General features: G+C 39.1%; 1 protein-coding gene and 1 long non-coding RNA gene across 3 annotated transcripts in view; both read right to left on the bottom strand.

The window, feature by feature from the left end:
- Positions 1–24,560, bottom strand: part of LOC104219060 (mediator of RNA polymerase II transcription subunit 23) — an 85,322-nt gene that overhangs the window by 1,046 nt on the left and 59,716 nt on the right. For both annotated transcript variants that reach the window (XM_070152820.1, XM_070152821.1), the window contains exons 16-19: positions 22,169–22,317; positions 5,794–6,034; positions 4,924–5,698; positions 955–1,136 (exon numbers count right to left, since the gene is read on the bottom strand). In XM_070152820.1, the coding sequence (XP_070008921.1) occupies positions 955–1,136; positions 4,924–5,698; positions 5,794–6,034; positions 22,169–22,317 (1,347 nt within the window). The remainder of the gene's footprint in view (positions 1–954; positions 1,137–4,923; positions 5,699–5,793; positions 6,035–22,168; positions 22,318–24,560) is intronic.
- On the bottom strand, positions 12,909–13,429 carry LOC138874480 (uncharacterized). Its single transcript, XR_011401448.1, has 3 exons — positions 13,327–13,429; positions 13,125–13,222; positions 12,909–12,994 (listed from the first exon to the last, which is right to left on the bottom strand). It is a non-coding gene; the product is annotated as an uncharacterized lncRNA (long non-coding RNA).

Genomic DNA, 24,560 nt, shown 5'->3' with positions numbered 1-24,560 from the left:
AATGCAGAACATAAGAAAGATCTGAAGTGCCTTTGATGGATACATATTTCTATCTACAATGTTATAAACATGAAGACCCAAACTGAAATGCTGATAGACGAAAATAACCCTGTAAAGTTGATGGAATTTTATGCCCTTTAAAATCTAAGTATTTTTAAAGGGAAAACCAAACTTGTCCAGAAAGGACAAATTTTTTGTAAACATTAAGCAGAGATGGACTTCCATAAAAATTAAGTGCATGTGAGCAAACTTTAATTTCTGTTTCCAGGCCTCGTGACTATGTGTCCAGCGTATATTTACTTCCAACCCCAAGATTTCAGGGAAATGAGCAATGTACAATGTTTAATCCCTCTGTTATTATTCCCCAGTACTTGTGCTGATGGGAGGTAATAAGTACCCAGTGGAATAGTCGAGATGTGCGCAAGCTGGTCCAGACACCACCATTATAGAGCATCGTGACTGACTATCAAAATCCTATAAAGGAATTCAGGATCAGACCTAGACTATCTTCCAGAGGAGATGGGCTTTTGAGAAAGAAAATAACGACTAAGAGCAGGCTGCTCTAGCATGGTCGGTTGAATCAGCCACATCGATCGAGGCGTAACCGCCCAAAGCACTATTTGCCGATCATTGTTGAGCAGGCCGATAAGAGGTCCCAGGTTCAGCTTTCCAATCAAGGCACTATCAAAGCACCGACTTGAAAAATTTAAGCATCCTATATAATTCGAATTCTCAAGGCGCTTTTGCTTCGTTCTGAACTTAGTATACACCGTTCATTCATATTTTCTTTTCACATGGAGAAAACAAGGAATATTATGCAGGAGAATGATACGCGAGCATAAAATAAGCTAGGTTTTCCCTGAATACAGTAAATCAAACTCAAATCCCCTAAGTTAACCCTTTACTGATCTCACATTAAGAGAAAAATGAACATTAACTTGAAAAAGTTTGTACCTTACTGAAAAGGGTCTGAGCATTGGCCAACCTCGGAAGCAAAGGACCCATAATACGAAATGCTATTCTTAATACCGCAACAGATGTCACAGGCCTAAGGTGCTTAATGATAAGATGAGTTCCCTCAAGCCATTCTTGGGGTAGGTTACAGAAGAAAGCATGTAACAGTGCAACAACATTACCTAGAAGACCAAAAATTATGTCAGTGGACTAGAATTCCACATAACAGAAAGCAAAGTTGAGAAAGGCAAATAGCAGCTAAGTTATACCTGGAGAAAGAAAAGGAACACTGATTGAAAGAAAACAAGATACAAAAATATAACTATCTAAAATGCAGTGTTATCAAAATCGATCACTTCTCGCTAAAGCGACTGAAGTGAGACGAGGATTAATGCACTTCAGCATGTCGACCCGGTGTGCTTCAATGATGTGCTCACATTTTGCGCTCAAATGCAGGTCACTTGAGACGAGAAGCAGTCACCTTGTTCGAGCGCTTCTTTATTTTTATTGAGAAGATAACGAATTGAAAGCCTTTGGGAGTAATAGATAATGAAAATTTAGGAATTGACTTATTAAGGAGGACTCTGGAAGGATGCTTAGTACCGGAAAGGAGTATCAGTTACTCCCGAAACTAATAAAAGTATTTTGACAACAATAAAGTGCATTTTAATGGTATGCAGACATGACCACAACTGCGCATTGATGGCTTTAGTGCAACCTGTACTGGAATTATTTAATCCCCTGCTTTTAAGCTAATTGACAAACCTTATATAATTAGAAGGTGAGAAATATTAAACATTATATACATTCCCTTTTGCCTGACCTACTTCACAATTTAGGTCGTCTCAAAAGATTGACCTCATTCCTTAACATCTTTACATAAATATATATACATGTGTGTGTGTATTTTGCGAACCTACTACATAGTTGTAGTAGTTTAGCATTGTATACATCTTTTGTTTTCCTTAAATACCCCTAACAGCATGTTATCAATGCATAAGTGAGATGGATATTTTTGTCTTTCTACCCAATTTGGTTTTCTTCCTTTCTCACTCACATTTTGATCTTCCCAGTCTCTGCGAAGTGCAAACTGGTTCTTATAATTTTGCTTTTTATCCAACTCTTCCTCTCCTGATAGTTTCCACAAGCTAAATACTGAAATCTTCTCCATTTATATTTACTGCGAAAGGCTTATATTTCCTAAGATTTGTTGTCCAGCTTTATGGAATATAAAGGACATGAAAAAAAACTCAAATCATAATCAAATCATTACTCCGTTGATAGTAGCAATTTACACTGGAAAAGTAAAATGACTACAATGCTAACGAAAAGGAGGAGTGACTGGGGGAAGAAATAAAGATCAACAGCCGCCGGAAATAAAAATAGGGATGGGGATTCACTGGTGGAGAATTGAAAAAAAAAAAAAAAAGAATAATCGCCAATTGAGAAGAACAAATAGACGACCTTCCGGACGGTGAAGGATAAGGGTTTTCAGTATTTTTGTTGGAATGACCAAAATGCCCCTGGTATTAAAAGGATGGTAATGTTTTCAGAAAGGGCAAGACAATGAAAGCAAAAGTTGTAGTAGGTTAGCAAAACCCATGTAGATATATTCCTCACAAAGTTACTGCTCTTTCTGGAAAATAACAATTTTGGCCCATGAATTATTACATTATTTCAATTTACTCCCCATAATATTCAGCCAGTACTTTAAAAGGTGGGGGCATGAGATGGGGCATTTTACTTAACGTGGGGCGAGGTGTAAGCCCCATGGACCTTTAAATTTCTCAATTTATAAATTAATAAAATAGCATAATAAGCACAAAAAGTATATAAAGTATATTAAAAGTTTAAGAAAATTAAGAAGGATTAAAATAACTCATAAAAAAACTAGCATTTTCTCATAAATATAGTTTAAAATACTATGAGATAAAAATCAACTATAATGCATTATCTTTCGAACAATTAAAAAATTACAATTTACTAAAAGATATTACTAAACTACATAGTTTACCCCTCTAAAAGTTAATAATCAATACACTTCATCAGTACTGTAATTTAAAATATTACTCCTTAAGAGTAAATATAAAATTGCTTGCAAGTACTCCCTCCGTTTCAATATATGTGAACCTATTTCTTTTTTAGTCCGTGCCAAAAAGAATGACCCATTTTCCCTATTTAGAAACAATTTACCTTTATTCAATGATTTATAGCCACACAAAATACATGTGCAACACCACATGTTCAAAAGTCTTCTCTCTTTTCTTAAACTTCGTGCCCAGTCAAATAGGTTCACATAAATTGAAACGGAGGGAGTAGTAAAATAATAAAAGTCTGATAATTTTGAAAGACATAAAACTAAGATATGAAGACGTATAATAAGTGAAGATGTAAATCTTGACTATCTATTTTCTGAAGAAATATTCAAATGATATTCACCATCCCGACGTTCTCAATTAGTAAATATGCAATACCATGATTCATTATTTTGAGCTACTCTCAATCTTTTTCTATAGATGAGTAGAGCTTAAATCATTTATTTATTGAAGAGTTTTGAGTGTCGATAGTACTAATTAAGGAATTTTACGCATGATTCATTTATTGAAGAGTTTTGAGTGTCGACAGTACTAATTAAGGAATTTTACGCATGATTCATTTATTGAAGAGTTTTGAGTGTCGACAGTACTAATTAAGGAATTTTCCGCATGATTTGTGTTAGGAACTGTTAGGCGAGCCCCGGGCGTTGAGCATTAGGCATGTTTCGGGCGCAAAGTCGAGCATTTGGGGCGTAAGCCTCACAAAACTAAGCCCCACACATGAGCCTCAGGGAGTTTTGATAGTGCCCCGCCCCAGGGGCCTTTTAAAACATTGTATTCAACAACAGACGTTTGACCTTTAATTCAATCACATGTGCACTCTTAATCCCTGAATTTGATGAAAGCTAATGAGTACTCAAAAATTAACAAAATAACTATTTGAAATATCATAAAAATAAAGAGAGAAATTAAAAAGAAAAACAGTAGCAGAACGTGATAACTGCCAACTTCCTACTCTGCGTTGCCACTTTTTATCCTCTTCTCCCTTGTCATCTGGAACATAATACTGTTGGCTAGCTTTCTAACCAAGGGCAAGGGGTTGTGTAGTGGGATGAGAAAACTTTAGTGGACAGGAAAATAGAAGGGTGGCGAGGAAGGGGCCAGGAGGTCGTGGTCGTATTCTGGCTTTTGTGCTCCTTTCATTTCCATGTCTCTGCTAAACTCGAGTCCTCGGAATGTTTCGTCACCGAAGATGATGATGTTATCCTAAATTTTCTGATATAGTGTCGGAACAAGCTTTTAGCCGTATAGCATCCTAATTGGTTTGTATCTTCATTTTCTGTGTACGCCAAAATTTTATTCACGCAAGTGTTCCAGTATTACATGCAAACTTTGATAGATAAAACTACTGATAAATCAGAACATTATATACAAATACACAAAGGCAATGATTACCTTCATTTTGTAACACTCTAATAGTACGCACATGGTTAACTTTGAAATACTTGAGCATGTTGTCTCTGGTGAAAGCAGTAGGAGGATGAACAAGAGGTTGGAGAGGATCAGCAAGCGCGAAGTTGGAGGAGGAAGTAGAGTCGTCATCCAGTTCTACTACGTTTTCTTTTTTATTTTTTTCTGTTTTAATCAAAATTCTCTAGTTTTTACTATCTTCCATTAGTTTCTGTTAACTCCAAGTAGTAAAGCGCACGTATTGTCCAATTAAAGGCAAGATATGTGAAGTTAAATAATATGGAACTAAATCCGGAATAATGCATTACTTCATATACCAAAATCGCAATTCTCCCCTTTTTTCCATTCAACATTTTTGGCTTCTTATGATCACACTGCCAGTCAATAGAGGTCAATCAATAGAGACCGGGGGAGTAAGCAAACAAACAGGTAAAGTTATTCCAGAGAGTTTAAGAAAGCGTACCAATGGCTGTTGAGGTATTGTCTTGTGCAGCCCAGGTGGGGTCTAGTAGAGCATAGCTAACAGCAGATTCTAGTTCACCCACTGATCTTTTTGCATCAGTAAGCCACCAACTTTCTTTGATTATGTGTGCAGCTTCAACATATAGCTGTACATGAAACTCCGGAGGAAGTTGTGCCAAAAGAAGACCACAAGCTTGGATCAACAAGCAAGACAGCTGTTGGCAAGTATAACCACTACGTGAAACAAAATTAGAAGTATTCATTCCTGAAACCGATGGAGTCGTCCTAGTTGCACCCAAAGAATCAGAACTTCCCCCTGAAGGAGAAGTAGGCAAGATAGAGCCTTGTCCAGAACTACCAGGAGCTCCATGTAGCCCATTGCTGGATTGGACAAGGGTTGGTTGTATGTGAACAACAATTTGAACAAGAGCTGAGACAATCTGCGAAGGACAAACAGGCAGAGAAAGTAACTCTATTACAGCTGTTTCAAGAGTCAGCTGGGTGAAAGTCCCAGGGTCTTGCATCTGATAATATGGTTTCTGCACTTCAGAAGAATTAGTTGGCCCAGGTTGTGATGTGGCTTGGATCTTGCCATGGGGAGCACGCATAGAATTATTTGCAAAATCTCCCATTGCTGCACATTTGGAGCTATTATTTAAAGCAGGAATAACATGTTTCACCAGTCCTAATAAAAGAGTAGCAAAGTAGTCCAATGGTGGACACATGGCTGCATTTGATGAGTTGATATGTTGCGGGAATGACTCAGAAAATGGAATCTGAAAGGAAGAAGGGAAAAAAGAATGATTCAGTGATTATTAAAAGAGAAGGGCAAAAACAATTAGCAAGTTACAAAAGCATCGACCATCATCACCTTTTTAATATCCAAGATATTTAATATGCGGAGTATTAGCTTTCCAGGAAGATGACCATAGAAATAAGCCAGTATATCACGAACAAACGTAAAGTTCAGAGGATAGTAATGAAGGAAGGTCGAATAAACTTGGAGAGCTCTATCAGCTGCATCCATAGCGTCATTTTCAACGAGTCTATATATGATTAGGGGGATGATCGGAAGCAGGCGTGCAGCAATATCATCAAAAAATGTTGGATACCTGAAACCATAATGATCAAGCAAGAAAAGGTTAATAGGTGTATCCTCGAGATCTGAAATCTGAGAATTGATATATTACTACCTATGAGCATAACAAACAAGAGATGATACAATGCGTACACATACAACATACACACGCATGGATCATCAATAAAAGTAACACCGACACTTGAATCACCAGTGAATTTCAACAAATGGAAAATAAATAAATGAAGAACAGTGAAATTGAGGTTAAATAACATAGGTTTGCTGTGCCCAAATGCAAAAAAAAAAAATCAGATATTTACGATGGTTATTCCAGGAGAATGGGATGACAGATGAAGATGTATACACATAAAATCAAAATCGGATGGTTGAAATGGTGAAGCCTACAAGGGTAAGTTCTATAGAACAGTTATAAAACCAACAACACTAGATATGAGTGAATGTTGGGCCACCAAAATTCAACACATCCACAAGATGAATATCGCAGAGACGCAGATGCCAAGAGTACTAATAACCTATGTTGAGATACGATCACCCATTGGATAGAGGTTAAAGAGATACCTAGCTTATCGGGTTGGGATCAGACATTGGAGATACCTAACTTATTGGGTTGAGATCAGACCGTTGTCACTAGCTTGACATTCCCATAATCTTCAATTTTCCTCCCAATCAGATTCCTTCCTGATCGCTGTGTCAGAAATGTCTATTCCAACAACAATTTGTATTCCTTCATAATTTTAAAGATGAGAAGACAACACTAGAAAATTTAGAACACATAAAGCAAGATATACATTTTTTGCATTTAGCATTTTTCTAAAAGATAAGTATGTTCCAGTTTTGGTGCTAGACCTTATACCCTCATTTTTGAAACTACTGTTTATGTTCAGTATTCTAGAGTTGTTCCGAAGGGAGCGCCTTGGAGCAACGGTAAAGTTGTCCTCATGTGACCAATAGGTCATGGGTTCGAGCCGTGGAAGCAGCCACTAATGTTTGCATTAGGGTAGACTGTTACATCACATCCTCGGGTTGCGGCCCTTCCCCGAACCCGTGAACGCGGATATTTTGTGCACCACGCTGCCCTATTCTAGAGTTGTTCTCAATATACTTGGTAGCATGTACTTAGGATATGAATTTAGCATTTGAAGTAATCTATGTTGCCCGGACTTTCAAAAATCTTGCCACACCCGTGTCAGATCCTCCAAAAATGCACTACTTTTAGAGGATCGGACACGGACCCAGTTACATTTTCGGAGAGTCCGAGCAACATAAGTACGTATTTCTCTACAGATTTCAGTTGAGTTAAATTCAAAAAGTGATTAGCTTAATGGGAGCAAGATCATAGAGTGCTGTTACAGTCCCATAATTTGGGTCGTGACAGAACACAATTATAAGTTCTGCAGCACCCAAAAATATTAAACACCGAAAAATAAGCACGAATACACGAATAAGCATTCCAATGATCAGTGCTCAAAAGACCTAACTTGCAGCAAATTGTGTTTAATAGAATTGATTCTTCAAGCTAAATGCCTAATGGGTTTAGTCGTACTGGTCAACCAAGTTAGCTAGAGCCTCAGAAAGCTGCCAACGACTATTTGTTACCATTTTCAAAAGGAAAGCTGCCAACGATGACGTCAACACTGTTATTATAAATTTTTCAGTGCCTTTTTATTGCATATAGAGAAGTAAGCAAGCACTATGACCAGTTACATAACAATTCAGACAAGAAAAGTAGGTTATTCTCTTGGTTATCTCAATGCATGTATAATACATCGAATAGAAGAAGTTGAATTCTAGGGCTGGAAAGGCAACGTAGTTTTAATCGATCAGGCGAATCATTAAATCTATCTGAACCAGCAGGAATACTTCTTGATAAGAAAATATATGTATCGACCCGACCGGTCATATTGAGCTTTAACATTCCGTTCGAGGCCTTAAGTAGCTTCGTATATGCATTATGACTTGCGTGTATAGTTGGTTTTGATTTTCGATAGGTTCGGAGAGATTTGGAAGAGTGATTCTCAATTTGGAAACTTTTAAGTTGGAATGGTTGACCAAGGTTTGACTTTTGAGTAAAAGACCTCGGAATCGAAATTTGATGGTTTCAATAGGTTCGTATGGTGACTTTGGAATAGGGAGTGTTCGGATTTGGATTCAGTGATTCCTAGAAGGTTTTGGCTCTATTTACCGAAGTTGGCAATTTGAAGGTTTGGAGAGTTTATTGGTTTGACCGGGAGTTGACTTTGATGTTATCGGGCTTCGATTGGTGTTTCGGAACTTGGATAGGTGCAAAGTTTCGAATCCGGCAAGTTTGGTTGGAATCCGGAAGGTTTAGGCATGATTCGGACGTTTGGCGAAGTAGGAAAGTTTGGAAGCTAAGAGATGGATTTTGATTGCCGATTCTTGGTTTCGATGTTTGTTGTGGTGTCATGAGCATTTGGATAAGTTTGGATAAAGTATTCGGACTTGTTGGTATGGTCGGATTGGGACCCGGGGCTCGAGTGTGTTTCGGATTGGTTTCAGACCATTTGTAAGTTGTTTGAACGATCTGGTATTGGTGTGTCGCACCTGCGATGGTTTTCGCGTAGGTGCGAGGCCGTAGAAGCGATGGATTGGCCGCATCTACGCCTTCGCAGAAGTTGGGGTTCGTGCGCAGGTGCAAGATTAGGCTGGCTCAAGGTGTAGCGCAGATCCACATTTATGGTCGCATCTGCAAATCCGCAAATGCGATAGCTTCTCCGTAGATGCGGTGGGGTTGTGTAAGTGAGGATCGCAGATGTGATCGATATGTCGCAGAAGCGACCCTTTGTTCCATAGATGCGAGACCCTTGGCAGACTTCATATTTTCGAGGGTTAGCTCATTTTTTCATTATTTTGAATTTCGGAACTCGGTAAGAAGCGATATTTGAGGAGATTTTCATCACTACTTTGTAGGTAAGTAATTTTAACTTGGATTTGATTATATATCTTGAGCCTCTGCGGAATTATAACTTTAATCACGCAATTTTAAACAGAAAATTGAGGTTTTTGTCTACAACTTAAGAGGGTAAATTTTGGGGATTTGAGAGTCGATTTGGACTCGGTTTTGAAATCTAATCACATATTTGGACTTGTGGGGTTATGGATAGTCGGGATCTGTCCCTTGACTTGGATTGTGACAATGTGGCCCTGGTTGGGTTTTGCTGACTTTTGGGGATTTGATTAAAAATTGAAGCTTTATCGTTTGGAATTGATTCCTATAGATTTGTTTGACGTTATTGAGTTATATTTGACTAGATTCGAGTAATTTAGTGTTGGGTTTTGAAGGGAAAGGCAGTTGTTGGTTGATTTAAGCTTGCTAGGATAAGGTAAGTCTCTTGTTTATTGTTGTAAGAGGGAATTCTCCTCATATGTGATCTATTTGCTACATGTTGCTTGACTTAGGAGTCACGCATATGTGAGGTGACGAGCGTATATGTGTAGCTTGGTAATGACTTTATCCGGTAGAGATTGACTTATGCTTATGCCTTGTTTGGACTATGTGAGCGTATTATCCATATTTCGTTGATTCCATTGACTACGTGATAATTCATAATTATGATTTAGGAGTTTGTTCAAGGTAATGACTTGTTGAACTGGACATAAACGATTGTTTGCCATGTTGAGCTTTATTGTTAATCCATAGTCATATACTTGTCGTATTTGCTCCATGATTTGGTAGTTATGTGGCTTAATTGACTCATGTTAAATAATATGATGAAACTTGTGCGTACTTAAACAGCTTATTGAACCATTGTGATAAATTGAATTACTTCCTCCTTTTCAAAAAGATTGTCTTAGTTTGACTTGGCACAAACTTTAATAAACAAGGGAAGACTTTTAAAACATGTGGCCTTAAATAAGCCATAGCATTTGTGTTGTTGAAAAACTTTTGAAACTTTATGGTCTGAAACTTGCCATAGCATTTGTGTGGCTAAAAATGCTTCCTATCAAGGAAATACTGAAAGGTGTCAATCTTTTTGGAACAGACTAATAAAGAAATAGCCCAATCTTTTTTGAAACAGAGGAAATATATGATTAACCACAGTCAACTTTTAACCATATGAGCTTTTATCTGCATTCTTATTGTTATCTGACGCTTCTTTATAACTCTCTCCGATTTAATTCAAATGATGTAGTTTGACTTGGCACAAAATTTAAGGGAAAAAAAGAAAGGCTTTTGAAATATGTGGCCTTAAAAGCTTAAGGGGCTAAAGCTTTATGGGACCATGACATTTGTGTGGCTATAAAAGCTTATCATTAACAGTAAAGTGGGTAAAATAAAAAGCTTAAGTTAAATTGTTTTCAAGTATAGAATTATGACATTCATTTTGGAAAGGACTAATAAGGAAAGTAAGTCATTTAAATTGAAACGGAGGGAGTATATTATTTCATACACATATGCATGAGTGAGAGCAAATAATTATTGGTTATTGATCATTATTGTAAAATGATCAAACGCTTGGATATGGATCCATCCCTCCGAAGTCAGGTGATTACTCATATTACTTACCATGGGCCCTGTGAGCGTAGACACACGGGATTTTTGGTGCTTGTTTGGACACGTGGCATGTGTCAGGCATATGGATTTGTGTTGTGAGGTTTGAGAAGGGATCCTGAGCATGCAGATTTGCATATCATATACTCATGCAGTGGCTTTGATAGAAATGTTGTTGACATGTATCATGTATTTATGTGAGGATTGAGGTGTTGATATCTTATTTTATCAAGGTTATTCCGAGTGAGAATCTCTCAACCCAACATAGGCTCTTGGTGATGGACTTGGAGATCAGGAGGACGAGGAAGAAGAAAGTTGTGCATGGTTCACCCAAGATCATGTGGGGAGCCTTGACAAAGGACAAAGCTTGGGAGTTGGGGGGGAATTGCGGGAGAAGTTGGTGGCTATGGGGCATGGAGGAGAAATGGGAACGGGAATGGTATGTGGACCATAACAACGAACTGCATTAGGAAAGCTGCTAGAGAGGTGCTAGGGGTCTCAAAAGGTTACGCCGGATGACACAAGGGGGACTGGTGGTGGAATGGAGAGGTCCAAGAAAAGGTAGAAGCCAAGAAAGCAGTGTACTTGAAGCTTGTGGAGAGCAAGGACGAGGAGAAAAAGAGGACGAATAGGGACGGTACAAAAGAGCCAAGAAAGAGGCGAAGGTAGCGGTTATGGCGGCTAAGGCTGTAGCATTTGGTCGTTTGTACGAAGAACTTAGTGACAAAGGTGGAGACAAGAAGCTGTACAGGCTAGCCAAGGTGAGAGAAAGGAAGGCTTGTGACCTGGATCAGGTGAAGTGCATCAAAGACGAGGATGGCAGAGTATCGATGGAAGAGATGCATATTAGACGTAGATAGCAGGCATACTTCCATAAACTCCTAAATGAAGAGGGGGATAGGGGTCTTTTGTTGGATGATTTGGAGCACTCCGAGAGTCGTCGTAACTTTGGCTTTTGTAGGTGTATTAAAATTGGGGAGGTCGAGGGGGCTTTGCGTAAGATATGCAGGGGCAGAGTGACCGGACCAAATGACATTCCGGTAGAATTTTGGAAGAGCGTGGGTAGAGCAGGCTTGGAATTGTTCACTAGGTTGTTTAACACCATTTTTGGGATGAAGAAAATGCTTGAGGAATGGAGGTGGAGTACGATGATTCCGGTGTACAAGAATAAGGTGATATCCAAAATTGCAACAATTATAAGGGTATCAAGCTGTTGAGCCACACTATGAAAGTTTGGGAGAGGGTGGTGGAAGTGAGGGTGAGGGGAGCGTGTCTATATTCGAAAATCAATTCGAATGCATGCCGGGATGTTCGGCTACGGAAGTCATTCACCTTGTAAGGAGGTTGGTGGAGCCGTATAGAGAGAGGAAGAGGGACCTACATATGGTATTCATTAATCTAGAGAAAGCATATAACAAAGTCCCGAGGGAGATTATGTAGATTGTTAAATATGGCAAAAATTGATACTATGTAAATATGAAAAGATACACAAATCCCTGTAATCACAACTACATATATCCCTGTAATTAAGTAATTAGGAGATTTTGGAGGCTTGTAATTGTAGTCTTTCCTTATTTGTATTTCTGTCAAAGGTTATTTAAATCCAACAGCTCGAGGGAATAATCAAGCACTCTATTCACCATCATTCTTCTCTTCTTCTTTCTCATGGTATCAAAGCTCGGGTATTTAATCCCTTCTCCATCTCATTTTTTTCCTTGAATTAAAAGACTATAGAAGAACCAGATCCTCCTAGGTCGACTCTTTAGTTTTCTCTATTTCTTCCTATTTCTCTTGTTTTTGTAGTTACTCTCATCCACTACTTTCAGCAGTCCATGTGCAATAAATACAACAATGGGAGATGATAAAGCAGTTGAAAATCAAATTACTGGAAAGTCGATTTTTTTCTCTTCACCATCTCCAACAATTACTACTGTTAAGTTGGATGGTAGTGGAAATTATACCTCTTGGGCAGCTTCTGTACAACTGTGGTTTATAGGTCAAGGATATGAAGATCACTTGGTCAAGAATTATACAGAGATTGGAGCATCTAATAGACCAACTTGGGTTAAAATAGAGCATCTATGGAACTCTGTTGACAGTAAGTTACGTAATCTTTTGCAGTCATATAAGACATGTTGCAGTGTTTGGAACAAGGCCAAAACCTTGTATACAAATGACATACAACTTATTTACAAGGTAATTTCAGACATTGTCCACCTGCAACAGAATCAACAAGACATGGCAAGTTATCTTAGTCAGGTAGAATTCTTAAGGATCAATTTGATTCTATTATGCCTTTTACTGACAAGTTGGATGATCAGGAGAGACAAAGAGACAGATTTTTTATGGTTCTAACCTTGATTGGATCAAGATCTGATCTCTCCTCAGTTCGAGACCAAATTCTTGCTAGCGCATCTGTTTCTACCTTGGAGGAAGTATCTGTCAAATTGTTGCGCATCACATCTACACCGGAAGTAAACTCATATGATACTTCTATAATGGCCATACAAACTAACACTTTTCAAAATGGAACCAGAAAAGGAAAAGGGAAAAGCACTAAACATTGCACATATTGTGATAAGGGAGGACATACACAAGATGTTTGTTGGTCGCTTCATGGTAAGCCTCCACGTAACAATGATCGTCCTCGACATGCAATCAATGTGGCTCATAGTGGAGATGGTATTCTACCTACACCAGATGTCAAAGGATAGATCATCTCACTCTATCACTTTGACTGGAGCAGATTATAATTATTATCTTCAGTATCAGGCATCAAAGCAACAATCATCTACCTCATCTATAGCTTGCACAGCGCAACCTGGTAACTCTTTTGCCTGTGTCGCACAGTCTTCCTTTCCTGGACCATGGATTCTTGACTCTGGTGCTAGTAATCATATATCTGGTAACAAAAATTTTCTTTATGTCCTTAATTCTCCATCAATCTTTTCTACTATTATCTTAGCTAATGGATCAAAGACTGCTATCAAAGGAATAGGTGCAGCTCACCCTCTACCTTCTTTACCTTTAACTTCAGTTCTTTTTGCACCTGAATGTCGTATAATCTTATTTCCATTGGTAAATTAACCAAGAACCTCAAGTGTCTTGTAATCTTCTCTGAGGATTCTCTTTTTGTGCAGGACCAGAGTACGAGACAAGTGATTGGAAGAGGACATGAGTCACACGGTCTGTACAAACTATCCATTCCAAAACCACCAGTTGTCTTCACTTCCGCTATTTCCTCTAATTTGCTTCATAGTCAATTGGGACATCCAACTCTTTCAAAGCTGCAGAAGATGGTCCCTAGTCTATCTAGTTCATCTTTGTTAGAATGTGAGTCATTTCAGCTTGGGAAACACACTTGTGCTTCTTTCCCAAAGCGTGTCAATAATAGGTCTTCCTCTATGTTTGAAGTTGTTCACTCGGACATATGGGGTCCAAGTCGTGTCAGCTCTTCACTAGGATTTCATTATTTTGTTACATTTATTGATGACTATTCTCGGTGCACTTGGTTATTTTTAATGAAAAAAAAAATCTGAATTGTTCTCTATTTTTCAAAACTTTTGTACTAAGATTCGCAATCAATTTGGTGCTTCCATAAAGATATTAATCAGTGATAATGCCCGAGAATACTTATGTTCTTTTCTTTCTTCCTTTATGTCATCACAAGGTATATTACACTTGTCTTCTTGGCACATACTCCACAACAAAATGGAGTTGCAGAACAAAAGAACAAACATCTCATTGAAACGGCTTGGACATTACTTATTCACAATCATATTCCTTTACGTTTTTGGGGTGATGCAGTTATTACTGCTTGTTATTTAATTAATCGTATGCCCTCCTTTGTTTTGCAGTACAAGAGTCCACACTCCATGCTTTATCCAGAACAACCTATGTTCCCACTTCCTCCACGTGTGTTTGGTTGTACTTGTTTTGTTCATGACCTTACCCCAGGAAAAGACAAACTTCAGCAAAAGGCTATCAAATGTGTCTTTTTAGGGTACTCTTGTCTACAAAATGAATACAAATGCTTTGATCCCTATAAAAATGGGTACTTAATCTCAGCAGTTGTTACATTTTTGAGACTTCCCCGTACTTTTCTCCTAATGCATTAAATCAGAAGGCCATATCCATAGTTCTCCCTGTTCAAACTTTTTCGCCTCCCGCTCCAGCTCCACCACTCCAAGTCTATTCTAGACGCCCTCGATCTAATTCTCAACCTACTATTCCAGCTGATGCTTTTGATGCTTCTGATCCTAATTCAGGTACACAAAGCCCGCCGGGTGACTCATTGCCTTCTCCAGCAATATCTCATGCTTCGGTTGAGCACTCATCGGATGTCACTTATCTCCCCATTGCTCTACGAAAAGGTACTAGAACTACTGACAATCAAACTCCCACTTATACCTTTTTAAGTTATCATCGTTTAGCACCTTCATATCATGCCTTTATTACTAGCTTATCCATTGTCAAGGTTCCAAAGACTGTGGAAGAAGCAACGGCCCATCCAGGTTGGCGTCAGGCTATGATTAAAGAGATGACTGCCTTGCATGATAACTGTTAGTTTGATAGTTAAATAGTAGTAAATAACCCTAATCTCATATGTATTAGAAGTAGGGCATGTATTATATATATATAGGGCTCATTGTATCGTCATTAATTAAAATCAATAATATTTTTCTCCCGTGCTTTCTCACATGGTATCAGAGCTTCAGTGAGAAAATAATCGTTGTGCGTCATTCAAGCCACATCCGGGAAGAAAGAACTCAGTCACAGTGCAATTTTCCGGTGACCTAAGTGCCTGTTTGCGTCAAAGTCATTATTTATCAGTGTTGTAAACAAACCAACACCACCACAAGGTCCGCCGTAGCCCCGCGACCAAATCTAAAAAACCCACCGGAAAACTCATTGCCACGCGCCCTCACGCGCCGGGCAGAGTCAAGATTTTCCGGCGAGATCTGTGCACGCGCCGGGGCATGAGACCTCTTCCAGCCATTTTCCGACGAACTTACTACAGGAAAGGTCACTCGCACAGCAATTCCGAGTCGACCATTGCTATCCCTGACAAAATTCCGAGCACTTTGAGATTTTTCCGGCGTGAACAGCAAGTTTTCCGGCGAGAACAGTAATTCCTTGAAAAAATTCTGCTTTTTTCCGGCACAATATTATAATGGCATTCGTATCAGAAGCCTTTAACTCACAATCCGTTGGATCCAATGCATTGAATCAATCCAGATGGTTTTTTTACCGGATTATATTGAGTTCCTTCGGTACAAAGTACGTAAACAGACATCTTCAGGATTAGCCTCCATTGTTCCAACAAATAGTAGCATGACTTGTGTCTCCCAATCTTCAACTTCTGAGTCTTGGGTAATTGATTCAGGTGCATCTGATCATATTTCTGGTAACAAATCTCTTTTCACTAGTATTTCATATTCTCAATCTCTTCCAACAGTCACAATGGCCAATGGGTCTCAAGCCATGGCAACTGCAATAGGTCAAGCAAGTCCACTTCCTTCCTTACCTTTAAACTCAGTTCTTTATGTTCCTGGTAGTCCTTTTAATCTCATAGCCGTTAGTCGCTTAGCCAAATCACTTAAATCTGCTGCTTTATTTCTTGATGACCTTGTTTTTACACAGGAACGCAGTATAGGGCGGATCATTGGTACCGGACATGAATCAAATGGACTTTATTACCTTATCCTTGCAAAATCACATGGACTCGCATCTTGTCTTCCTCCAATAACTTGTCCCGTTACTGATCCACCAAATTTATTACATTTAGGACATCCCAGTTTGTCAAAACTTCAGAAAATGGTACCTGGCTTATCTCACTTGTCTACTCTAGAGTGTGAGTCATGTCAGCTCGGTAAACATACCCGCTCCCATTTCCCGCGGCATCTTGATAACCGAGCAGTCACCTTTTACTTTAGTCCATTCAGATGTTTGGGGTCCTAGTCGGGTCAGTTCTACCTTAGATTCCGATACTTTGTCAGTTTCATTGATGATTATTCCAGGTGCACTTGGATATTTTTGATGAAAAATCGATCTAAGTTATTTTCTATTTTCCAGACCTTCCACGCTGAAATTCAAAATCAATTTGGGGTTTCTATCCGCACATTTCGTAGTGATAATGCCCTAGAGTAATTGTCATCACCATTTCAGCAGTTTATGAACTCCTATGGGATTATTCATCAAACATCTTGTCCGTACACATCCCAACAAAATGGGGTAGCTGAAAGAAAGAATAGGCATCTTATTGAAACTGCTCGTACCCTACTCATACAATCTCATGTTCCGCTGCGTTTTTGGGGGATGCAGTTCTTACTTCTTACATCTTGTTATCTTATTAATCGTATGCCATCTTCAGCTATCCAAAATCAAGTTCCATTCTCTGTCTTATTTCCCCACTTACCTTTGTTCTCTCTTCCACCCCGTGTCATTAAGAGTACGTGCTTTGTTCATGACCTTACTCCAGGAAAAGACAAGTTAGCTCCTCGTGCTCTTAAGTGCATATTTCTGGGTTACTCGAGAACGCAAAAGGGATATCGATGTTATTCTCCTGACCTTCAGCGATTTCTTATGTCTGCTGATGTTACGTTCTTTGAAACCCAATCATACTTCACAGGTCCAGTTAATCACTTAGATATTCTAAGGTGCTACCAGTTCCTTCTTTTGGAGATTCAGTCCCTATCTCCCATTCATCTTCCTCCATAGCTCCACCACCTACAATTCCAGTTGCAGCTCCACCACCTATAGCTCCAGTGCCACCACCTAGTCCAGTACCACCAACTATAGCTACAGTGCCACCACCTAGTCCAATTCAACCTTCTACAGCTCCACCACTCCTGATTTATCATCGACGTCCTACACCTGACCCTGCTAATATTGCGGACTTGTCTCCTCTTAATCAACCGATTGCACTACGAAAAGGTATACGGTCCACACTTAATCCTAATCCTCATTATGTCAGCTTAAGTTACCATCGTCTGTCATTATCCCATTGTGCATTTGTGTCATCTTTGTCCTTTGTTTCCATCCCTAAGTCTACAGGTGAAGCACTGTCTCATCCCGGATGGCGACAGGCTATGATTGACGAGATGTCTGCTTTACATACGAGTGATATTTGGGAGCTTGTCCCTCTTCCTTCGGGTAAATCGACTGTCGGTTGTCGTTGGGTGTATGCAGTCAAAGTTGGTCAAAATGGCCAGGTTGATCGACTTAAGGCTCGTCTTGTTGCCAAAGGGTATACTCAGATATTTGGACTCGATTACAGTGATACTTTCTCTCCCGTGGCTAAAATTGCATCAGTCCGCCTTTTTCTATCCATGGTTGTTGTTCACTATTTGTCTCTCTATCAGTTGGACATTAAGAATGTTTTTCTTCACGGTGACCTTGAGGATGAGGTTTATATGAAGGAACTGGTTTTGTTGCTTAGGGGGAGTCAAGTGGCCTTGTATGTCGGTTGTGCCGGTCCCTCTATGGTCTAAAGCAGTCTCCTCGAGCCTGGTTTGGTAAGTTCAGCACAGTTATTCAGGAGTTTGGCATGACTTGTAGTGAAGCTGATCACTCTGTATTTTATCGACATTCTGTTCAAATCTCTGTATTTATCTGGTCGTTTATGTTGACGATATTGTTATTACCAGCAATGATCAGGATGGTATTAGTAAGTTGAAGCAACATCTCTTTCAGCACTTTCAGACTAAGGATCTGGGCAGATTAAAGTATTTTCTGGGTATTGAGGTCGCTCAGTCTAGCTCAGGTATTGTGATCTCACAACGAAAGTATGCCTTAGATATTCTTGAGGAGACAGGAATGACAGGTTGTAGACCTGTTGACACTCCGATGGATCCGAATTCTAAACTTCTGTTAGGACAGGGGGAGCCTCTTAGCGATCCTGCAAGATATAGGTGGTTGGTTGGTAAATTAAATTACATCACAGTGACTAGACCTGACATTTCCTTTCCTGTAAGTGTTTTGAGTCAGTTTATGTATTCTCCCTGTGATAGTCATTGGGATGCAGTTGTCCGCATTCTTCGGTATATAAAATCAGCTCCAGGCAAAGGCTTATTATTTGAGGATCGAGGTCATGAGCAGATCGTTGGATACTCAGATGCTGATTGGGCAGGATCACCTTCTGATAGACGTTCTACGTCTGGATATTGTGTCTTAGTAGGAGGAAATTTGGTGTCTTGGAAGAGCAAGAAACAGAATGTGGTTGCTCGGTCTAGTGCAGAAGCAGAATATCGAGCAATGGCTAGGGCCACATGTGAGCTAATTTGGATCAAACAGTTGCTCAAGGAGTTGAAATTTGGTGAGATTAGTCAGATGGGACTTGTGTGTGATAATCAAGCTGCTCTTCATATTGCGTCAAATCCAGTGTTCCATGAGAGAACTAAATACATCGAGATTGACTGCCACTTTGTTAGAGAAAAGATACTCTCGGGAGATATTGCTACAAAATTTGTGAAGTCGAATGATCAGCTTGCTGATATTTTCACCAAGTCTCTCACTGGTCCTTGTATTAGTTATATATGTAACAAGCTTGGTACATAAAATTTTATATGCACCAGCTTAAGGGGGAATGTTAGTTTGATAGTTAAATAGTAGTAAATAACCGTAATCCCATATGTATTAGGAGTAGGACATGTATTATATATACATAAGGCTCATTGTATCATTGTCATTAATTAAAATCAATAATATTTTTCTCCCGTGCTTTCTCACAATAACGGTACTTGGGAGATAGTCCCTTTACCTAAAGGGAAAACCCACAACATCGTGCTTACAGTTAAGGTAGGTCCAAACGGAGCGGTTGATCGCCTTAAAGCAAGATTGGTTGCAAAGGAGTATACTCAGGTGTATGGCATTGATTATGGTGATACTTTTTCACCAGTTGCAAAGATGGCATTTGTCCATCTTCTTATCTCTTAGGCAATGATGAATCATTGAACTCTTTTTCAGTTGGACATTAAGAGTGCATTCCTTCATGGAAAACTTGTTGAAGAAGTATATATGGAGCAACCACCAGGGTTTGTTGCTCAGGGAGGGGTCTTGATTAGTCTGTCGACTTCGTCGATCTCTTTATGGTCTTAAGCAGTCTCCTAGGGCATGGTTTGGCCGTTTCCGAACTGTTGTCTAATAATATGGAATGACTGAACAGAAGTTGATCATTCAGTATTCTATAGGCATTCATCTCAAGGCAAATGTATCTTTCTAATTGTCTATGTTGATGATATTGTCATCACACGTGATGATCATGAAGGTATTATCCAACTTAAGCAGCATCTTTCAAGTCAATTCCAGACTAAGGATCTGGGCAAACTAAAATATTTTCTAGGCATTGAGGTGGCACAATCTGGCAGCGGCAGCGGCATTGTCATCTCACAAAGGAAGTACGCCTTAGATATTTTGGAAGACACTGGTATGTTGAACTGCAAACAACAAACCTATGGACAATCCTATGGATCCAAATACTAAACTTGTTCCGGGACAAGGGAAGCCTCATAAAGATCCAGGAAGATATCGAAGACTTGTTGGCAAAGTCAACTATTTTACGATCACGAGACCTGACATCTCATTTATTGTAAGTGTGGTTAGCCAGTTTCTCCAATCACCTTGTGACAGTCATTGTGTGTGTGTCTTCCCTGTACCACCAGGATTGGTAGTTAGCCTTGTATTCTATAATTGGTAAATCTCTATTACTACATGTTCATTACGCTTGTTTCTTAATATCTTGTTGTTGTTGTTACTGTTTGTTGCTACTGCTTTTTTTTCATCTTTTCTAAAGTCGGGGGTCTTTTGGAAACAGCCTCTCTACCTTCAAGGTAGGGATAAGGTCTGCGACTTTGCGTACACACTAACCTTCCCAGACCCCTGAGATTATACTGGGTTTGTTGTTGTTCTGGGGTAGGTATTTGTGGTACCATCTAGCTGACTAGAAGTGTTTGTTGGAGACTTCGTGGTAAGCTACCTTACTTTATCTGATCCGCAGCATATGGAGTTCCCCTTCCCTACTTATTCATTTCTCTCTATGTATTTCTTCTCCGAACAGATGTTATTGTTCAGCTGAAACTAGTTACTCTTATTAGATGCTCGTGATGTAGTGACACCGGGGTTTTGGGCATTTGTTAGACAATTGTAGCCGAGTTTATACCTGTTTTTGATTATGCACTTATGTTATTGATTTGAGATTTATGTTCCACATTGTTATTTATATCATGAAACAGTTAATGGCTTAATAATTGAAGTTTATTGTTGTTGTTGAGTGTTGGCTTGCCTAGCAAGCAGGTTAGATGTCATCAAGATCATTGGTGAGATTTTGGATCGTGGCAATATAGAAGTGCTATCCTAATGATAGCACAGCTTAACACATCTGTCAACTGAATGTACTCTAAAAATAGATTTCTACTCATTGAAAAGCATACCAACAACCATGAATGTATCTTACTCCCTTTCAGATAAAATAAATGTTGACTTACGCCTCGTTTGTTTTTTCAAGATTAAGACGTCTGAATCTGAATATTAAGATGTATATTAAGATTAAATGCCGGAATTTGAATACACATCCGAAAATTAAGATGTGGATCAATATCCGAATACTGAATGATTAAGACTGTTTGTTTTTACAACATCTAAATGTATAAATATATCTTTATCTAAAATTAATAAATATAAAATTCAAATAATATATTAGTTAAAATATTTTAATAACAAAATATGTTTTAAAAAATAATATGGTAGTTGGTGGTGGTGATTGCTAACGGTGATGCTTGTGATGCTGATTGGAGGTGTGGTTTTGGTTGATGGTGGTGGTTCTGCGTGGTAGCTAGTGGTGATTGCTAATGGTAGTTGTGAATGAAGGTGGTGGTGGGTCGTAATAGTTTATAATGGTAGACAATGACGGTTATAGCTGATGATGACAGTGGGGATAGTAGCTGGTGGTAGTTTAGGTGGATGGGTAGGTGGTTGTGGTTGAGATGACGGTGGTGGTTAGTTAATAATGGCGGGGTTGGTGGGTGGTAATAGTTGATAATGCTGGGGTAGTGGGTAGTGATAGTCGATAATAATGGCGGTGGCGGCTATGATTGAGGATGTGGTGGTCGGTGTGGTTGAGTATAGTGGTTGTGGGTGGTGCATGGCGGTAGGTGATAATGGTGGGCGGTGGCGGCAGTTAGTAGTGAATGTGGATGATAACATTTTAATGAAATTAAGTCTTTGTTATATATCTTAATCATTCAAACCCATTAAGTGATTGTGAAATAAAAAAACAAACACACTTAATAATTAATATCTGAATAATTAAGATCCACACTACATGTTACCATTATCAAAAAAAAAACTAAGATCCACACTTTAAAAAGAAGTACAGTTAACGTCTGAGATCTGAATGATTAAGATTAAGACCTCATTAAGTGCAAACAAATGAGGCCTTACAAATAAAAACTTATGCTTAGGGAAGATCCGAATAAACATTCGACATAGAGATATGTGTACTTACTTTGCAACCATATATATACTTGATCCAACTGTTAATATCTAAGCATTCAGCAATTACAAGGAACCTTGAGATTGCATATAATATAGTCCAAGATGTTACCCACTTGTTGGAAAAAAAAATGTTCAATTTGTTACCTTTCCTTCCATGACAGATAGTTTCCAAGAGCTTTCTGCAGTTCCACACGCTTGAAAGGTCCAGAAGAAAGCCAATGTTCAGGTGGGCCACGATTTATGAGATAAAGTTTTACTCTTTGTTGGAGCTCTTTACTGTCAAGTAAGTTAATCTGTTTGGAATTTGAACAAAAGGTGTCAAAAAGTGAGCAAAAGAAAAAAGGGACGTTTTGATGTACCAAATATATCACTATTTCAATAAATTGCAAAAGAACTACTTATAACATTTGAAAGTCATCATATTTATGAATGTGAATGAAAAGCTCTTATGATCACGGTCAGGTTCACAACAAGAATGATCCACTTGCACAGAAAGCAAAAAAAAGGTAATCCTATGAGACACTGGATTTTGTTCCTATATGAGTGAAATCATCGTTTGCCGGCTCGCAAAAATGTATTCTTCACTCTAATTGTAACGGCCCGGCCAGTCGTTTTGAGCATTTGCATTCCGTTCGGTGGTTCGAGGACATGAGTAGCTCCATATGACGTATTATGACTTGTGTGTATCGTCGTTTTGGTTTTTGGGTGATTCGGGATTTTTGTGGGAGAATGATTATCAACTAGAAAGCTTTAAGTTGGAAGAGTTGGTCAAGTTTGACTTTTGTGAATTTGACCTCGGATCGGAGTTCAAATGGTTCTGTTAGCTCCGGGATGGTGATTTTGGACTTGGACGTATGCCTGGATATGTATTTGGATGGCTCTAGAAGGTTTTGGCACGAATTGGCGAAAGTTGGTAATTTGAAGGTTTGGAATGTTCATAAGTTTTACCGGGAGTTGACTTTGATGATATCGCATTCGGATTGTTGTTCCGGGAGTTGGAATAGGTTTGTTATGTCATTTGGAACTTGTGTGCAAAATTCGAGGACATTCCGAGTTGATTTGATATAGTTCAGCACGAGTTTTGGAAGTTGAAAGTTCGTTAAGTTTGATTTGAGGTGCAATTCGTGATTTTGATGTTGAAATGCGTAATTTGAAGCCTCGAGTAGGTCCGTGTTATGTTCGGACGGATTCCCGAGGAGCTTGGGAGTGTTTTGGATTATTTTGAGCATGTTGGGCAGTTCTGTTGTTGGTTCTTCGCACCTGCGCAGATTTGGCCGCAGGTGCGGGCTTGCTTATGCGATGGAGTGGTCGCTTCTGCGAAGGGGAGGTGTCCAAAGGAGTTCCGCTTTGGCGGAGGTTTTGGCGCAGATGCGGGAGCACTTCTGCGAGATGCGGAACGCACTTGCGGAGCCCAAATGCAGCTATGGGTCCACAGATGCGAGAAATGGTAAGAGGTAGCCTGTTCGCAAATGCGAGACGGGGACCGTAGAAGTGGAGGTCGCAGATACGACTAAGTGACCGCATATGCGGAAATGCTGGCATATGTTATATATTTCGAGGGTTTGATCATTTTATCACATTTTGAGTTGGGGAGCTCGGATTTGGGCGATTTTGAAGAGGATTTTCACTATATGGATTAGGGTAAGTGTCTTTGAATCGGTTTTCATTATATTTCGTGATTCCATCTTCGATTTTGGCATTTGATTGATGAATTTAAAAGAGAAATTGTGTGGTTTTAACTAAATTTTTCTAAAGTGAATATTTGAGATTTGAACCTCGATTCGCAGTCGGATTTGAGTGAAATTAGTATGGTTGGACTCGTAATTGAATGGGTTGTCGGAATATGTGAGTTTTGTTGGGTTCTGAGGTGCGGACCCGAGTTGAATTTTTGGTTGACTTTGAGTATTTGATTAAAGATTCGACCTTTATCGCTTTGGGTTTATTTTCTATGGCATTATTTGATGTTTTGAGTTGCTTCTGGCTAGATTCGAGTCGTTCGGAGGTTGATTCACGCGGGATGGCGTTTCTAAAGTGTTGTTTGGCTTGCTCGATATTGGATTTGGCATGTTCGAGGTAAGTAACATATCTAAACTTGGATTTGAGGGTATTTAACCCTGGAAACTATGTTATATGAGAGGTATTAGGGTGACATACACGCTAGGTGAAGGGCGTGTGCACGTGCACCGGAGTGTTCATGATTATAGGTGGCTTTTAGGCTACTATGGGATTGTTTTGCTATCATGCCTCGTTATATCCGTGTTTTCTAGACCTATATGAACATTTGAGTTCTGATCATGTTAGAATCATGTCTAGGGTATGTGCTACCTGTTTGAGTCTTGATAGGGCTATTCTTGCCGTTTCTAAGCTATTTGCCCTAATTGTACACATGTTCTCAGTCATGATGCTACATTCGTGTATGATATCTCTGTCTCAGTCCTTTCTTATTTGATTCCTCAAATGTTGATGCATCCTATGTGTAACACTGTTGAACTGAGTATTGTGAGAAGTGTTTATTTGAGACTTGAACGGTTAATGA

This window comes from Nicotiana sylvestris, chromosome 8 (assembly GCF_000393655.2).
Source record: "Nicotiana sylvestris chromosome 8, ASM39365v2, whole genome shotgun sequence".
Classification (NCBI taxonomy): domain Eukaryota; kingdom Viridiplantae; phylum Streptophyta; class Magnoliopsida; order Solanales; family Solanaceae; genus Nicotiana; species Nicotiana sylvestris.
This window is presented reverse-complemented; position numbering and strand designations above follow the sequence as displayed.